This window comes from Salvelinus fontinalis, chromosome 4 (assembly GCF_029448725.1).
Source record: "Salvelinus fontinalis isolate EN_2023a chromosome 4, ASM2944872v1, whole genome shotgun sequence".
NCBI lineage: Eukaryota > Metazoa > Chordata > Actinopteri > Salmoniformes > Salmonidae > Salvelinus > Salvelinus fontinalis.
In genome coordinates this window covers 48,452,642-48,468,865 of record NC_074668.1, presented here as the reverse complement: position 1 = coordinate 48,468,865, position 16,224 = coordinate 48,452,642, and the positions used below count along the sequence as shown (strand labels likewise).

Here is a 16,224-nt window from a genome sequence, read left to right as displayed (position 1 = left end):
AGTAGCTCAGTTAGGGAGCATGGCGATTGTAATGCCAGGGAAGTGGGTTCAATTCCCAGGTCCATCCATATGTAAAATGTGTGCACACATGACTAAGTCACCTTGTATAAAAGTGTCTGCTAAATGGGATATATTATTATTATGATTATTATTATATTATTGTCTTGTCAGGAAACATTTCATAATTTAGTGAACGCTACCATATTCCCCTGAAATTAAATCAGATTATGTGGATAACTATGGAATAGTGAGGGGCAGTGTAAGATTAGCGCTTTGGAACTCTCTGGAAAACGATAGAAGTCAATAACCATAGAAGTGTATATGGAACTTATGTCTAGAGCCCTCTGAAGTACTATAGAACCAGGAAACGCTGTGAACCCTGTGAAACACGAAGACTAGAGAACTCTTTAGAACTCTCTGAGACAATCTCTAGAACCTTGTTGAAGCCTCACCATCAGGTTTACTCTGGGCCAGTATGGTGACGTCCTCTCCTTTAGGAATCTCCAACAGGAACAGAACAGCCTCTTCTCTCACGATGCCTCGAAAGTCAACGCTATTCACCTACACACACACACACACACACACACACACACACACACACACACACACACACACACACACACACACACACACACACACACACACACACACACACACACACACACACACACACACACACACACACACACACACACACACACACACACACACACACACACAAAGGGTTCATGGGGAAATTAAGGGTTGTTTTATTGACTACAATTCAAAATATGAGTCTCCAGTTATCAACACATCAACACAATAGATATTCGCTTTCAGAAAGTTGGTGTTGACTTTGGTGTACAGGTTTTGTATTGAATTCAGATGTTCCAATGCCGTTCACGTTGCCATAGATGGTTACCTTCATGATTTGGTCTCCTGTGCGTAGCCCCTCCTCCTCGGCAGGACTACCCTCCTGGATGCCAGCGATGAAGATGCCCACATCGTTACCCCCCGCCAGCCTCAGACCCACACTGTCCCCCTTCTGGAAACTCACCATCACCGTGTTAGCGCTGAATGGATAGCAACATTACAAGTGGTTACATTAGGATCAACTCAATTGGTGAGATGCTTTGGAAACAAAGGTGGTGGAACTTTCTTTACCCCAATTGAAACACTGGCTTAGGAACTATCCTTTTGTAAAAACAAAAAAACATGCAAAAAACCTATGTCATTATCAATTTAAATTCTGTCCATTTAAACTCAGACTACATGTAGCTAGTTGTAGGTAACAGAAGTCCTGATCAAGGTGAGACTACGAGGCAGTTAGTCTGCAGCTCGTTGTGTATTCTAGGTTTCACCTGCAGTAGAGAGAGGAGGGTTGAGACACTCCTTCCTTCCCTCAGACTACAGACAAATAGTGCCTGTCAGCACACCCAGCCCAGTGCTAGGAGAACGTAAAAATAACCCTCCCTCTCTACGGACACACACACACATAAAAGCACGCGCACACACAGCAGAGAGATGGAGCCATGGATGCATCATGAATATGAATGAGGAAAGGAGAGGAGAGTCCACCTCTGACTCTCCCTCTTTCCATGTGCTAGCCTGGGTCAGTGTTTCTTATAGGGCACTATAACTCTGGACAGCGATCTACTCACCCATAGAGCTCTTCATCCTCTGGGCTGGGGCGTAGCAGAATCTTAGGAGTAATCTTTGCTGACGCTGGTAAACAAACACACATACATGAACACATCTAAACAAATACTGATGGGTGAGTTCCCATCAATGACCACCCGTACTGGTTGATTACATACTCAATCAATGACAGGCTAGATAATGCCAGGCTGAAAAGCTGTAGACCAACACCTGGTTACGAATGTTATAAGATTTAATTTAAACAGGGCTTAAGGTAGGATTTGAGGACACTTTTCTAGATGCATTGTGGGTAATATATGCATTGTGGGTACCTGGTTGCTCGTCGAGGCGTGGCAGTCCCTCTGAGGTCGGTATGGCAGGGCCCGGGGCGTTTGGGTCCTGTAGGGGGGGCACCCTAAAGGGCGAGGCCATGGCCGACATCTTGGCTACCCTGGGAGAGTCTTCCAGGCTAGTTAGAGGTCTGGGTGGGAGGGACACAAACTGGATAGGTTGGCCACTGTAACAAGAACTGTAACAGTACCTCACTGACCTATTCTGAAGCTCTCCTCTCACATCCATCCACCCACCCAGGACAGGTTGGACACTGGCATAATACTGGAACAATGTATTGGCTATATAACACAGTACAGTAACAACAACTTTAATAATATATCTGACTGATCTATACTGTATCTGTCTCCTCCTCCTCTCACATCTCTAATCCATCCATATATTCATCAACAGACAGCCCCCCCCCCCCCCCCCCACAAACCTGGGGTTCTCTCTCTCGTTGGAGGAGTGGGAAGATAGGTCCGACTGGCGAGATCTACGGTCCTCCTGTGGGGAGTAGGACTCCATCTCTGAGATATCTGAGAGAGAGACAGAGAGAGAGGGAAACATAGGAGATTAGAGAGACAGGGAAATCGTATGGACTGTGTTCCCTTCACCAGGAGAACTTGTACACCAGTAGAAACCTGATTGGTTGCCCCAAGAAGAATCACCAGTCCCCTAGCTGTGTAGGAGTCAGATATAGGTAGAGTTAACGAAGCATTCTCTGCCTCTCTACAACACGCTCTGAGTGACTTCCCAGTATATACAAAGTTCTGTACTATACTGTACGGTCCATCTAAACCACAGTAAATACTGTAGAGTATATTAATGTCATTTTAAACCAGAGTATACAGTATACTGTCATTCTAAACCAGAGTGACTGTTGGAAATTCTGAAGATTTGCCAAAGTCCTTACAAAGGCATACTAACATACAGTACATATAGTATTTAGTATGCAAATATGATATCTGTGACTCATAACAACTGAAGAGGTTAAGTTTCCAGATCCGTGTTGCTATGTATTCTATGACTAGATAGATATGTAGTAGATTGTCTGTATGGTTTCATAACAGTGAAATGAAAAGGTAGTGAGCACCAGATGCCACACTAGGCCTTAGTACACTACTGACATTTACAGACTGCACTGTACAGTACAGAGATCTAACAGGCCTCAGTCGCTTCGTTCTGTCACTCTGTTCCTGTTCATTCCCTCTGATGTCTCTGCCAATGAGAAGCCTTTCATTGGTCTGTCATGGTTTTGATCTTCTAAAACTGTCTCGGTCCTAGATGTGGGACTCAGAGCAGTGTTCTAAAGAGTAGGAGGAGAGAAGTGGGATGAGGGAGAGTACAGAGAAGCCTGTGGAAAAGAGGAGTTTTTAACAGGCTTTGAGAGGACCCAGGTGTTAGAGCGAAAGAAAGCCACAGAGAGACTGTGAAACTGCCCTGTTTAAAATATGGCATAGGTTGATAGATAGACACATCATATCTAGTGCCCTGTAACCATGAAAAACCCCAGGCCCATAGCCCAGAAAACTATAGCCCAGAGTGTTTTCAGGTCAATAAAACTCTGGGCCCTAAACTATTCCCCCATAGCTCTATGGCTTTAGCACTGGCTCGGGCATAGCAGTATATTCAGTCTCACTCCATTACCAAATACATTTTTCACATTTAATTGTCCAATTAAAAAGTGATTGAAGTGAATTTGTTAGTGGGGCCGACCATGGTGATGTTTCCTTGGGACAGTCCATTAAATCTCTATTAATTAAATTACAGTTAGTCATTGAGACAGACTGTTACTGTAACACATCACGGTGTAGTGAAGAGCAGTGGAGGGGGAAAAGTGATGACTCCATGGTCCTCTCAGGGAGAGAGAGAGGGGAGGGGGATGGGAGAGAGGAGGGGGATGGGAGAGAGGGAGATTGATGGAAAAATGGAGGGAAAAGGACCATAAGAGCGAGGGAGTGAAGGAGCGATAGCAAAGGAGAAAGAAAGAGAGAGATAGAGAGAGGGAGGGAGTGGCGAGGGAAGTCGTTACTGTGAGTGGTGGTGTTGCATCTGAAAGTGCATGATCCTGTTGCATCAACACTCCTCAGCTCCTGTAAAGAACTTCAGACAGAGAGACAGACCGACACAGAGACAGATAGGCAGACATACAGACACCGAGGTAGATAGACAGACTGACAGACGGCTGAACAGACAGATGGCTGGACAGTCATACATGCCTCTCATAACATCAGGAGACCACTTGTGAGGTCTGGGAAAAATGTAAATAATTTGTGTAGTTCCCCTTTAATTCAAATGTGCAGGCACCTAGCACTGTTGTTTGGTTAGCAAAGTTTCTGTAGCACACATGAGATGGAGTTTGCAAAACAAATGGCCACTGGATTGATGCAAATAATCATGAAATCATTCTGCCAGGAAGGCATAGGCTACTTTGCAGCTAGTTAACATTTAATTGAGAAGGTTTTAGGGAAAGCCTTTCCATCTACCAGGAGGTTAGGAATATCATTAATGTCGCTACATTTTCCCTGTTCCTAATCGTTTGAAACCTGGATGTTTTACTTCATATTGTGAGGCATGTCTTACCTTGCTTCAAAGTAGCCGAAAGCCAAAATCCCACCAAAGAAACATGGAGGAAATAGACTTCCTCATATGTGCCCTCCTGTTCAACTTTCCTTCATTGTCTAGTAGCCAAAGGCATTATCCTAGTCACATTAGCAACCTATGACAGTTGTTGCATCTTTAGATCTCCCCTCTTTCTAAATTTCGAATGGATATTTCCATCTATGTCCACAAACATTTGCATCTAGGCCTGCCGCCGTGTGCACATTGCTGCGCTTAAAACATGATAAATAAAAGTTTGTCAACATTTTAAGCTAAACATTCTGATTTGTTCTATCAGCCATATTAATTGATACAGCGTATACCTCCACTACAATACTTTGATACGCAGCACAGGGATTAAGAAGTGAGTATACGCAATGCCCATAAAAAAAGTGGTTATATGGTCTACACTGTACCTGCGTATACCCTCAGTGGTGTAGTGGAGGGTATGCTTGTTAGATTGAGGGTCTGTTTGTTAATATGTACTGAACAGAGTGGTCTGTTTTTGTACTGTGTGCGCCGCCCTCCTCCCCTCTCTGCTTTCCCTGCTCTCTCTCCCCCCTCTTTAATCAGAGTACTGGCAGAGGCACTGGCAGGGGCACAGGCTGGGACTTTGGCATGGGAGGAAAGAGAGATATAAACAAACCAAGCTAAAGAGAAATAACAGGCCGATAAAATCCACCGTCGGAAGGTTTTAACTCCGGAGGGAAAGCACACAGGGTACTTTAGAGTAACGGTTGAGATTACGGTCTCAGAGGCACAGGTCCTCCAGGACCCCACTCCCACCCCCCATCCTGACAATCTCATCTGGATTATATGGAGGGGTGGGGTGAGAAAGTAGTGGCGTCGGGATGTTTGGTTTATGTGGAGGGGTATCTAGATAATAGTGGAATAAGGAATTTACTGAAAGACCTCATCCAAAACGAATGGTTTATGAGGAGACAGGCAGTAATGTTGCAGGCAGTAAGTGGGTCAGCCAGTGATCCTGTTCTTCTCTGTTCAAATCCTCAACTGCCCTCCTATTCCCTGCCTTCAGCCACCCACTACTTCCTGGTAATCCGCCTATCAGAGCTGGTTTGCTGTGACAGGAGACAGGCACGGAAATCAGGTTTGTTTTCATAGGCTGGCCTGAGATCAGTTTATCACACATACCGTCACAATGACAGGAAGAGACCATGTTAATGTTAATGATTAGCCCTGAAAATGAAAATAATACTTTGTATGAAATGGTAACGTTGTATGTTAAATTATGGGTTAAAATACTGACAATTATTCACTAAAATCCTAGTATTCAACTCCTGTTAATACTGAAAGAAGAATATTAATATGTTGTTACAATGGTTATAATGATGCAGTTATCATACCCACTTATACTGTACAAGACATGGTTTTTCACACAATTCCAAATCTTATTTGGAATTGAAATGTAGCTAAGTTTTTACCCCTTCTCTAAGTTGTTGCATGTCTTAACTAATGTCAGAATATGCTCAAATATGTATCAAAGCTATAGATAGAATAAAACAATCACTTAAAGTGGTACAAAGCTTGTACTGTGTGTACTTTTAAGTACAACTAAAACTACAGTAAAATATGTGTACTAAATGTACAGTAAACAATGTAATATTTGTTCCATTGGCATTATTCAACCTACTGTCTTAATAAATCACACAGTACAAAATAGATAGTGATTAAAATATTTTATTGGTTTTAGGAAAATATTAAAAAGTTAAAGTTTAATAGCAAAAAAGGAAGTGCAAAGTGTAAAAGCTTTACAACTTGTAGTAGTGTAATGGTTGGCAGAGTTCATTTTTACAGTTTAAAGGCAACCAATGCAAACATTACTGTTGTGACTCTCTTGGGTGGTCCTTCATCTAAAAGAATGACATTTTATCTGGAAGAGAGAAGACAAAAAATGATTTCTCTTTTGTAGGTTTACGATTGAGGAAATCTATTTTTGTTGTCAATACTTTATATTCATGGTCTGTTTAACTTCCTAGTATGAGAGTAAACGCCCAAAATGTTTACCCTTAAATAGCGTACTTAGGCTAGTAATGAACCACTTTAGGTCACTATGTCCTGTCTGTACATTAAGTCAACTAAGAATGGACTCTATAACCTTTGTGTGTGTGCGATATGGCAGCTGCAAGCAGAAACGTGAGACTTTCCAATTTCGTGTCCCATTTTTATTTTTAACCCGTTGAGTGCCAGATATTTTTACTGCAACAGGGCCGTGGCCTAAGATGGTGGCTGTCTACTCTGGAGGAATGTTGAAATAATGCCATTGGATACTTTTGAATATTGTTTTCTATTGATAACAAACCTGAGCAAACTTAGATATCTTCACCTAAATCCTAACCTGATCAGTATCAGATGTAATATGTTTCCTATTTGACATTTTTAACCTGCAAATGTAATGTACACTACTACATCAACTGAAGTGATTTGACCCATTCATACTTGTGAAAGACCCAGTTTTGAGCCAAAGAATGGTGCTGGTTTTCATGATCACTGTATAGTGTTGCAAATTAGACTTGGCAACACTATACAGTACAGTGATCAATGCAGGGGAGCAGAGAAAACTAACAGGCACTGTAGCCCTCTGGGACTTCTACAGGCAATCTAAACCACTCAAACCCCACTACACTCTGTGAATACAGCTTTGCTATTGGTCAGGACAGGTGTCCGTAATCCCTCCCCCTCCCCAGTTAGCCACTCACCATCAGGTTCGGAGTCGGAGTCTACGAGGGGCGGGATACGGATGAGGATCTGGCGGCGGTCTCTCTGGACGACCAGTTGGAGTTTTCCTCTGGACTTCTCTATGAGCTTCCCTGCATCGTTCAGAGACAGGTTCTCTGTTACTGTCCCATTGATCTGGAGTGAGGGAGGAGAGGAGCGAGATGGGAGAGGAGAGGACAGGAGAGAGCGAGAGAGAGAAGGAGAAATGAGATTAGTGTAAATGAGTGTTAGATGAGTAGTGATTTGACAGTTTGGTGGGAGAGAGGATTTAAAATGTTCCTCTTTGGCAGCATCCTTCTTTGTAGCCATGCCAACAACGACCGATTGAACTTACATTGAGAGTGTATGTGTGTCTAAAGGAGAGAACAAGATATTAATTGTGTGTGTGTGTGTGTGTGTGTGTGTGTGTGTGTGTGTGTGTGTGTGTGTGTGTGTGTGTGGTATATTACCTTGAGAATGATGTCTCCCTCCTGTAGGTTTCCGTCCTTGGCAGCCAGTCCTGTACTGGTCATCTCCTTGATGAATATCTGACTGCCCAGACGCAGACCATACTCTAGACACACATAAACACACACACACAGCTGCGGCAACCAGAGAACGAATATACACAGCCTGACCTTAAAACCACGTTCACCTCTGACCTTGCAACCTTAGAGCACAAATAAAAACGGACCCTTCCAAATCAAAGCAGTAAATATTTTCTGTGTCCCAAATGAGCCCTGGCCAAATGTATTGCACTATACAGTATACACAGTAGGCAATAGGGTGCCATTTGGGACTCAGTCACTCATAAGCTCCCTCCTTCCTGTGCACAATATCCCTTCTTAAGGGCGACCACTTATTGTAAAGGACCAGACATGATTTGTAATTGTATTTATTATGGATCCCCATTAGTTCCTGCCAAGGCAGCAGGCTACTCTTCCTGGGGTCCAGCAAAATTAAGGCAGTTAAACAATTTTAAAAGCATTACAATACATTCACAAAACACTAAGTGTGTGCCCTCAGGCCCCTACTCCACTACCACATATCTATAACACAAAATCCATTTGTACGTGTGTGTAAATGCGTATGTTATCGTGTGTGTATGCATGTGTCTGTGTCTATGTTTGTGTTGCTTCACAGTCCCCGCTGTTCCATAAGGTGTATTTTTATCTGTTTTTAAAAATAAATTTTACTGCTTGCATCAGTTACTTGATGTGGAATAGAGTTCCATGTAGTCATGGCTCTATGTAGTACTGTGTTCCTTCTATAGTCTGTTTTGCCCTTGGGGACGGTGAAGAGACCTCTGGTGGCATGTCTTGTGGGGTATGCATGGGTGTCCGAGCTGTGTGCCAGTAGTTGAAATAGACAGCTCGCTGCATTCAATATGTGAATACCTCTCATAAATACAAGTAGTGACGAAGTCAATCTCTCCTCCACTTTGAGCCAGGAGAGATTTGACATGCATATTATTAATGTTAGCTCTCTGTGTACATCCAAGGGCCAGCCGTGCTGCCCTGTTCTGAGCCATTTGCAGGCAGTCCCTCTTTGTGGCACCTGACCACACAACTGAACAGTAGTCCAGGTGCGACAAAACTAGGGCCTGTAGGACCTGCCTTGTTGATAGTGCTGTTAAGGTAGAGCAGCGCTTTATTATGGACAGACTTCTCCCCATTTTAGCGACTGTTGTATCAATATGTTTTGACCATGACAGTTTATAATCCAGGGTTACTCCAAGCAGTTTAGTCACCTCAACTTGTTCAATTTCCACATTATTTATTACAATATTTAATTGAGGTTTCGGGTTTAGTGAATGATTTGTCCCAAATACAATGCTTTTAGTTTCTGAAATACTTAGGACTAACTTGTTCTTTGCCACCCATTCTGAAACTAACTGCAACTCTTTGTTAAGTGTTGCGGTCATTTCAGTCGCTCTTGTAGCTGACGTGTATAGTGTTGAGTCATCCGCATACTTAGACACACCGGCTTTACTAAAAGCCAGTGGCACGTCGTTAGTAAAGACTGAAAAAGTAAGGGGCCTAGACAGCTGCCTTGGGGAATTTATGATTCTACCTGGATTATGTTGGAGAGGCTTCCAATAAAGAACACCCTCTGTGTTCTGTTAAGACAGGTAACTCTTTATTCACAATATAGCAACGGGTGTAAAGCCATAACACACGTTTTTCCAGCAGCAGACTAATGATCGTTAATGTCAAAAGTCACACTGAAGTCTAACAAAACAGCCCCCACAATCTTATTATCAATTTCTCTCAGCCAATCATCAGTCATTTATGTAAGTGGCAATATCGTCCGCTATTATCCTCAGTAATTTTCCATACCATTCGTCAGACACTGGTGGCTTGTCATTGTTGATATTCTTTTATGTCTTCTACACTCACTTTACGGAATTCAAAATTACAATGCTTGTCTTTCATAATTTGGTCAGATATACTTGGATGTGCAGTGTCAGCGCCTGTTGCTGGCATGTCATGCCTAAGTTTGCTAAACTCGCCAATTAAAAAATCATTGATCACAGCTTCTCACCTTCGTTGGGTCTGTTCTTGACCAGCAGGACATTAACAGGTTTCTCCAGGGGCTCCAGGTCTCCAGCTCCTCCTCGGGGGAGGTCAGGAGAGGGCGAACGGGACGGCTCACGGAGGTTGTCTCTACTCTTACTCTTCACCATCCTCCCCCCGGTACCTCCCCCATCCCCGTACCTTCCCCCTCCTCGCTCGTAGCTGTCTCCCCGGCTGTAGCTCCTCCCACCTGGACTTCCTCCTCCTCTATCCCGGTCCATGCTCCTCCCCCGGCTGCGTTCCCGTGGATACTGTGGCCTCTCTGGACTGGGCGGCTCCCGGTCCAAGGCCCGCCCACTGCTGTTGTCGTGGTGAGGCTCTGGGCTTGGCGATGCCCTCTCTTTGCTCCTCCCCCGGCTTCTCCCCCGGTTACCACGGCTGCCGTAGTTGGGGTCCAGGTAGCTCTTGTTGTCGGGGGTGAGGTCGCGAGGCTCGCGGTTGTAACCAGGACCACCATTGCCACGATGCCAGCCCCCGTCGCTCTGGTTGTCATCAGCATCGTAGTAGCGGGTTGAGCCGAAGTCTCGACTCTCGGCACCAGGGGAGGGCGGGTGTTTCAGGGAGTGGAGAGCCACCTTCCGAGGTCTCTTCACCGTCTGGGACACACACACACACACACACACACACACACACACACACACACACACACACACACACACACACACACACACACACACACACACACACACACACACACACACACACACACACACACACACACACGATAAACTGTTAGAGGCTGAACACTAGACTGCAGCATTTTGATCGAAAGGATCGCATTAGTTAACACGTGCAACAAAACACCCGTGAGACACACACGCACACACAGAGCCAGGAGCAGAGGCGGGGCAGGAGCAGAGGCCATGACAGTAAGGTTAGTAAGATTATTTTTGGCTGTGCAGTGTTAAAGGAGCGTCACCTGGAAAGAATGAGCTCAAGCTCAGTGGAGTGTAAAACACTGTCACACTGCTAGAACTAGCTGAACTTGTCTGGTTAACTTTTTTAAACTGCTGGGCCAAATCATCTCTGTAGAAGTCTGGTCAACCATTACATCATTGGTATGAAAATCTATTTTTCCAAGTCTGGCCTATATTAATATTATATGATCCATCTAATTTCCAATGGAAAAACACAAATCTCTTGAACAATTGGCCATTGTTGCCAACCTTCTTCAGTTGGCTTCCTTCCTGTAATCTAACTAACTAACTACAGTGATACTCACTATCTTGGCGATCTTCCCACATTTGCGTAGCTGCTGCACAGCGAAGGAATGAGGCACGTTGTCCATGAGGATGGAGTTGACTTGGATCACACGGTCATTTTCACTGGGGAGGGAAACAACAAACACAACACACAGTTCACACAAAACCTCAAATAAAAGGGTTCTAGGGGCGCACCTCATTAGTCTAAAATGGCTTCCTCTCATTGTGTCCTTCCTTTCTTTCATCTGTACTGATTTGGGGGGAAAAAAGCAATGTAACGTACAACAGTAGTCCATCAGCTGGTCCTCCCTGCAAGACGTCTGACACGATGATTGACATCTCTCCATTCTCCACGTTGGGGTTGTCCCGCCCCCCCGACACAGCGATACCAAACCCCATCTTGGAGTCCTGCATGCAGGATACATAGACATAGAGAGACATAGAGAGAGAGAGAGAGAGAGAGACATAGAGAGAGAGAGACATAGAGAGACATAGAGAGACAAAGAGAAAGAGAGAGACAGAAAAACGGAGAGAGAGAGAAGAGAGAGAGAGAAAGAGACAGACAGAGAGACAGAGAGAGAGAGAGAGAGAGAGAGAGAGAGGGACAGAGAGAGACAGAGACAGAGAGAGAAAGACAGACAGACAGACAATTAAGCTGGGGGTTGGGCAATGGAAAGATATAGTGTTGAAATTGGACAGGGGAATGGGATTGGGAGGTCAGACAAACAAATGGTTTGACATTGAATGAGAAAGTAGACAGACAGACAGGTAGAGAGAGAGAGCATGGTAACATTGGCTGGGTTGAAGGGTTGACTACAACCACATAGATGGGGAAGATGAGAGGAGATCGGTTGGTGGGGTGAGGGAGGAGGGGGGAGCAGACAGCTTGCGTTTCCAATTTGGCTCTAACAGTCTCTGCCCTGAATGACACATGTATCACAACCCACAGGTTTAGAAGGACATAGAGGAGGGAGAGAGGGGGAGAGAAAGAAAGAGACCAGGAGAGCAGTGCAACACGGATAGAAGACAATCACACGCACGCACACACTCGCTCTAGCCAGAATACAGTCACGTCCAAGTAGTAGACATGACAAATCTCCCACGACAAGAGAGATGGATAGAGAAAGAGAGAGGAATAGAGAAAGTGAAAGCGAGAGAGCATGAGCGTGAGAGAGGGATTGAACGATAGAGAAAGCAGGTCAACCTTGGAGCTCTTGGCTATCAAAGGGGAAGCAAGACATCTCCTGTCCGTCTAAAGGAAGATGCATTGTAGGAGGAGTAACAGACACACACACACAGTAATGGGGGATATGGAGAGCAGGGTATTAGTCGGAGACATGGTTTCCCCTAACAACACTTACCTCCTTACTGTGTCAAATAAACTCAGCAAAAAAAGAAAGGTCCCTTTTTCAGGACCCTGTCTTTCAAAGATAATTCGTAAAAATCTAAATAACTTCACAGATCTTCATTGCAAAGGGTTTAAACACTGTTTCCCATGCTTGTTCAATGAACCATAAACAATTAATGAACATGCACCTGTGGAACGGTCGTTAAGAAACTAACAGCTTACAGACGGTAGGCAATTATGGTCACAGTTATGAAAACTTAGTACACTAAAGAGGCCTTTCTACTGACTCTGAAAAACACAAAAAGAAAGATGCCCATCTGCGTGAACGTGCCTTAGGCATGCTGCAAGGAGACATGATGACTGCAGATGTGGCCAGGGCAATAAATTGCAATGTCCATACTGTGAGACGCCTAAGACAGCGGTACAGGGAGACAGGACGGACAGCTGTCCCTGAACAAAGTGGGGGTCAAAATCAAAAGTAACAGTCAGTATCTGGTGTGGCCATCAGCTGCATTAAGTACTGCAGTGCATCGACTCCTCATTGACTGCACCAGATTTGCCAGTTCTTGCTGTGAGATGTTACCCCACTCTTCCACCAAGGCACCTGCAAGTTCCCGGACATTTCTGGGGAGAATGGCCCTAGCTGGCCATGGCAGAACACTGACATTCCGGTCTTGCAGGAAATCACGCACAGAACGAGCAGTATGGCTGGTGGCATTGTCATGCTGGTGGGTCATGTCAGGATGAGCCTGCACAACAAGCTCAGACCGATGACGCTGTGACACACCGCCACAGACCATGACGGACCCTCCACCTCCAAATCGATCCCGCTCCAGAGTACAGGCCTCGGTGTAACGCTCATTCCGTCGACGATAAACGCGAATCCGACCATCATCTCTGGTGAGACAAAACCGCGACTCGTCAGTGAAGAGCACTTTTTTGCCAGTCCTGTCTGGTCCAGCGACGGTGGGTTTGTACCCATAGGCGACGTTGTTGCCAGTGATGTCTGGTGAGGACCTGCCTTACAACAGGCCTACAAACCTTCAGTCCAGCCTCTCTCAGCCTATTGCGGACAGTCTTGAGCACTGATGGAAGGATTGTGCGTTCCTGGTGTAACTCGGGCAGTTGTTGCTGCCATCCTATACCTGTCCCGCAGGTGTGATGTTCGGATGTACCGATCCTGTGCAGGTGTTGTTACACGTGGTCTGCCACTGCGAGGACGATCAGCTGTCAGTCCTGCCTCCCTGTAGCGCTGTCTTAGGCCTCTCACAGTACAGACATCGCAATTTATTGCCCTGGCCACATCTGCAGTCCTCATGTCTCCTTGCAGCATGCCTAAGGCACGTTCCCGCAGATGAGCAGGAACCCTGGGCATCTTTCTTTTGGTGTTTTTTCAGAGTCAGTAGAAAGGTGTCTTTAGTGTCCTAAGTTGTCATAACGGTGACCTTAATTGCCTACCGTCTGTAAGCTGTTAGTGTCTTAACGACCGTTCCACGGGTGCATGCTCATTAATTGTTTATGGTTCACTGAACAAGCATGGGAAACAGTGTTTAAACCCTTTACAATGAAGATCTGTGAAGTTATTTTGATTTTTACGAATTATCTTTGAAAGACAGGGACCTGAAAAAGGGACATTTCTTTTTTTGCTGAGTTTATATCGTTGAACATCATGTGAAAAAATATATGAAATAAAAATACTAATATTACAGAGCAAGCAGTAAAGCTTTATATGACAACAATATGGAGTCTTAAATGAGGCCTGTAGCATCTACAAATGAAACATTATGGAGTCTTAAAGGTCCTGAACAGTTGGTTGGTTATCGACCAGGAAGTTTGAAAAGACAGAGTGAGTGGGCAAGGAGCTTATATTCATGAGCTCGCCTTGAATGACCGCTCTTTGAAACCCATACAGTATGCATTGAGCAGTGAGGCAGTAATTGTGGTGATACATAAAGCAACTCAAACAACATTGAAATTGCATCAATTCTATAATACTTTTATTTATCTACCGCTTGGCATTTCTCTTGTGATGCGGTTCACAGCAGCACTGACGGATGTGTTAACTTGACAACTGCACCAGAGTTTTGAACTACCCTTCACCCCCTTTTGTTCCATGCTGGCTGAAGACCTAGCTAACATCAGAAACAAATGAAACAGTCCCCTTAATAATGAATCCAAGTGCTTGACATGGGGGAGGGGACCAGTAACTCTATGATCAAACTTTATCAATGTAGAAGCAACAGTCATTTTTCATACTTTGGTCATCATACTTTGATCTGGTTTGACTGTTCATTACCTTTAAATGAGTCCTGGCTAAGGCCAACATGTCATAAATATGCCAACCTAGATTCATTATTCTAAACTACGCTTTCAGATACAAATACAAATGTCAAATATGTCAACAAACCTTCTTTCAAAAGGACAATTCTATGGATTACATTTAAAGAAAATCACCAAAATCAGGGTGGTTTTTTTGTCCTGGTTTCAAATGGAATCAACTCACCTGCTATGGTCCTTTGCTGATGGCAAAGGCAAAACACCACACACACACTACACTGTGAACCTCCACTGGGGAGAAACCATAGGAGAGAAATCCAGGGCCAGTACATGTAAAAGTCACAGGTTAACTACCCCTTTGTAGTCTCACACACACACACACACACACACACACACACACACACACACACACACACACACACACACACACACACACACACACACACACGCACGCACACACACACACACACACACACACACACAACAGAGAAATATATAGAGCATTTGGAAAATATTCAGACCCCTTGACTTTTGTTATGTTACAGCCTTATTCTAAAATGGATTACATTTTTCCCCCTCATCAATCTACACACAATACCCCATAACGACAAAGCAAAAAAAGGTTTAGAAATGTTTGCAAATGTATATATAAAAAAACATCTGAAATATCGCATTTACATATTATTCAGTACTTTGGGCAGCAATTACAGCCTAAAGTCTTCTTGGGTATGAAGCTGCAAGCTTGGCACACTTGTATTTGGGGAGTTTTTCCCATTCTTTTCTGCAGATTTTCAAGCTCTGCCAGGTTGGATGGGGAGCGTCGCTACACAGCTATTTCCAGGTCTCTATAGAGATGTTCGATCAGGTTCAAGTCCGGGCTCTGGCTGGGCCACTCAAGGACATTCAGAGACTTGTCCCGAAGCCACTCCTGCGTTGTCTTGGCTGTGTGCTTCAGATCGTTGTTCCATTGGAAGGTAAACCTTGGCCCCAGTCTGAGGTCATGAGCACTCTGGAGTAGGTTTTCATCAAGGATCTTTCTGTACTTTGCTCTGTTCATCTATCCCTCGATCATTATTCGTTTCCTTGTCCCTGCCACTGAAAAACATCCACACAGCATGATAATGCCATCACCATGCTTCACTGTAAGGATGGTGCCTGGTTTCCTCCAGACGTGACACTTGGCATTCAGGCCAAAGAGTTCAATATTGGTTTCATTAGACCAGAGAATTTCTCATGGTCTGAGAGTCCTTTAGGTGCCTTTTTGCAAACTCCAAGCGGACTGTCATGTGCCTTTTACTGAGGAGTTTCTTCCGTCTGGCCACTCTAACATAAAGGCCTGATTGGTGGAGTGCTGCAGAGATGGTTGTCCTTCTGGAAGTTTTTCTCCCATCTCCACAAAGGAACTCTGGAGCTCTGTCAGAGTGACCATCGGCTTCTTGGTCACCTCCCTGACCAAGGCCCTTCTCCTCTTATTGCTCAGTTTGGCCGGCCAGACAGCTCTAGGAAGAGTCCTGGTGGTTCCAAACTTCTTCCGTTTAAGAATGATGGAGGCCAC

The 16,224-nt window shown here is 44.6% G+C and overlaps 1 protein-coding gene across 4 annotated transcripts in view; it reads right to left on the bottom strand.

Annotated features, from left to right (window-relative positions):
- LOC129853912 (tight junction protein ZO-2-like) overlaps positions 1-16,224 on the bottom strand; it is a 167,892-nt gene that overhangs the window by 15,522 nt on the left and 136,146 nt on the right. For all 4 annotated transcript variants that reach the window (XM_055920416.1, XM_055920417.1, XM_055920419.1 and 1 more), the window contains 10 exons: positions 11,328-11,452; positions 11,065-11,167; positions 9,811-10,438; positions 7,737-7,840; positions 7,269-7,422; positions 2,390-2,486; positions 1,950-2,098; positions 1,641-1,704; positions 902-1,052; positions 453-561 (listed from right to left, as the gene is read on the bottom strand). In XM_055920416.1, coding sequence (XP_055776391.1) covers positions 453-561; positions 902-1,052; positions 1,641-1,704; positions 1,950-2,098; positions 2,390-2,486; positions 7,269-7,422; positions 7,737-7,840; positions 9,811-10,438; positions 11,065-11,167; positions 11,328-11,452 — 1,684 coding nt within the window. The remainder of the gene's footprint in view (positions 1-452; positions 562-901; positions 1,053-1,640; positions 1,705-1,949; positions 2,099-2,389; positions 2,487-7,268; positions 7,423-7,736; positions 7,841-9,810; positions 10,439-11,064; positions 11,168-11,327; positions 11,453-16,224) is intronic.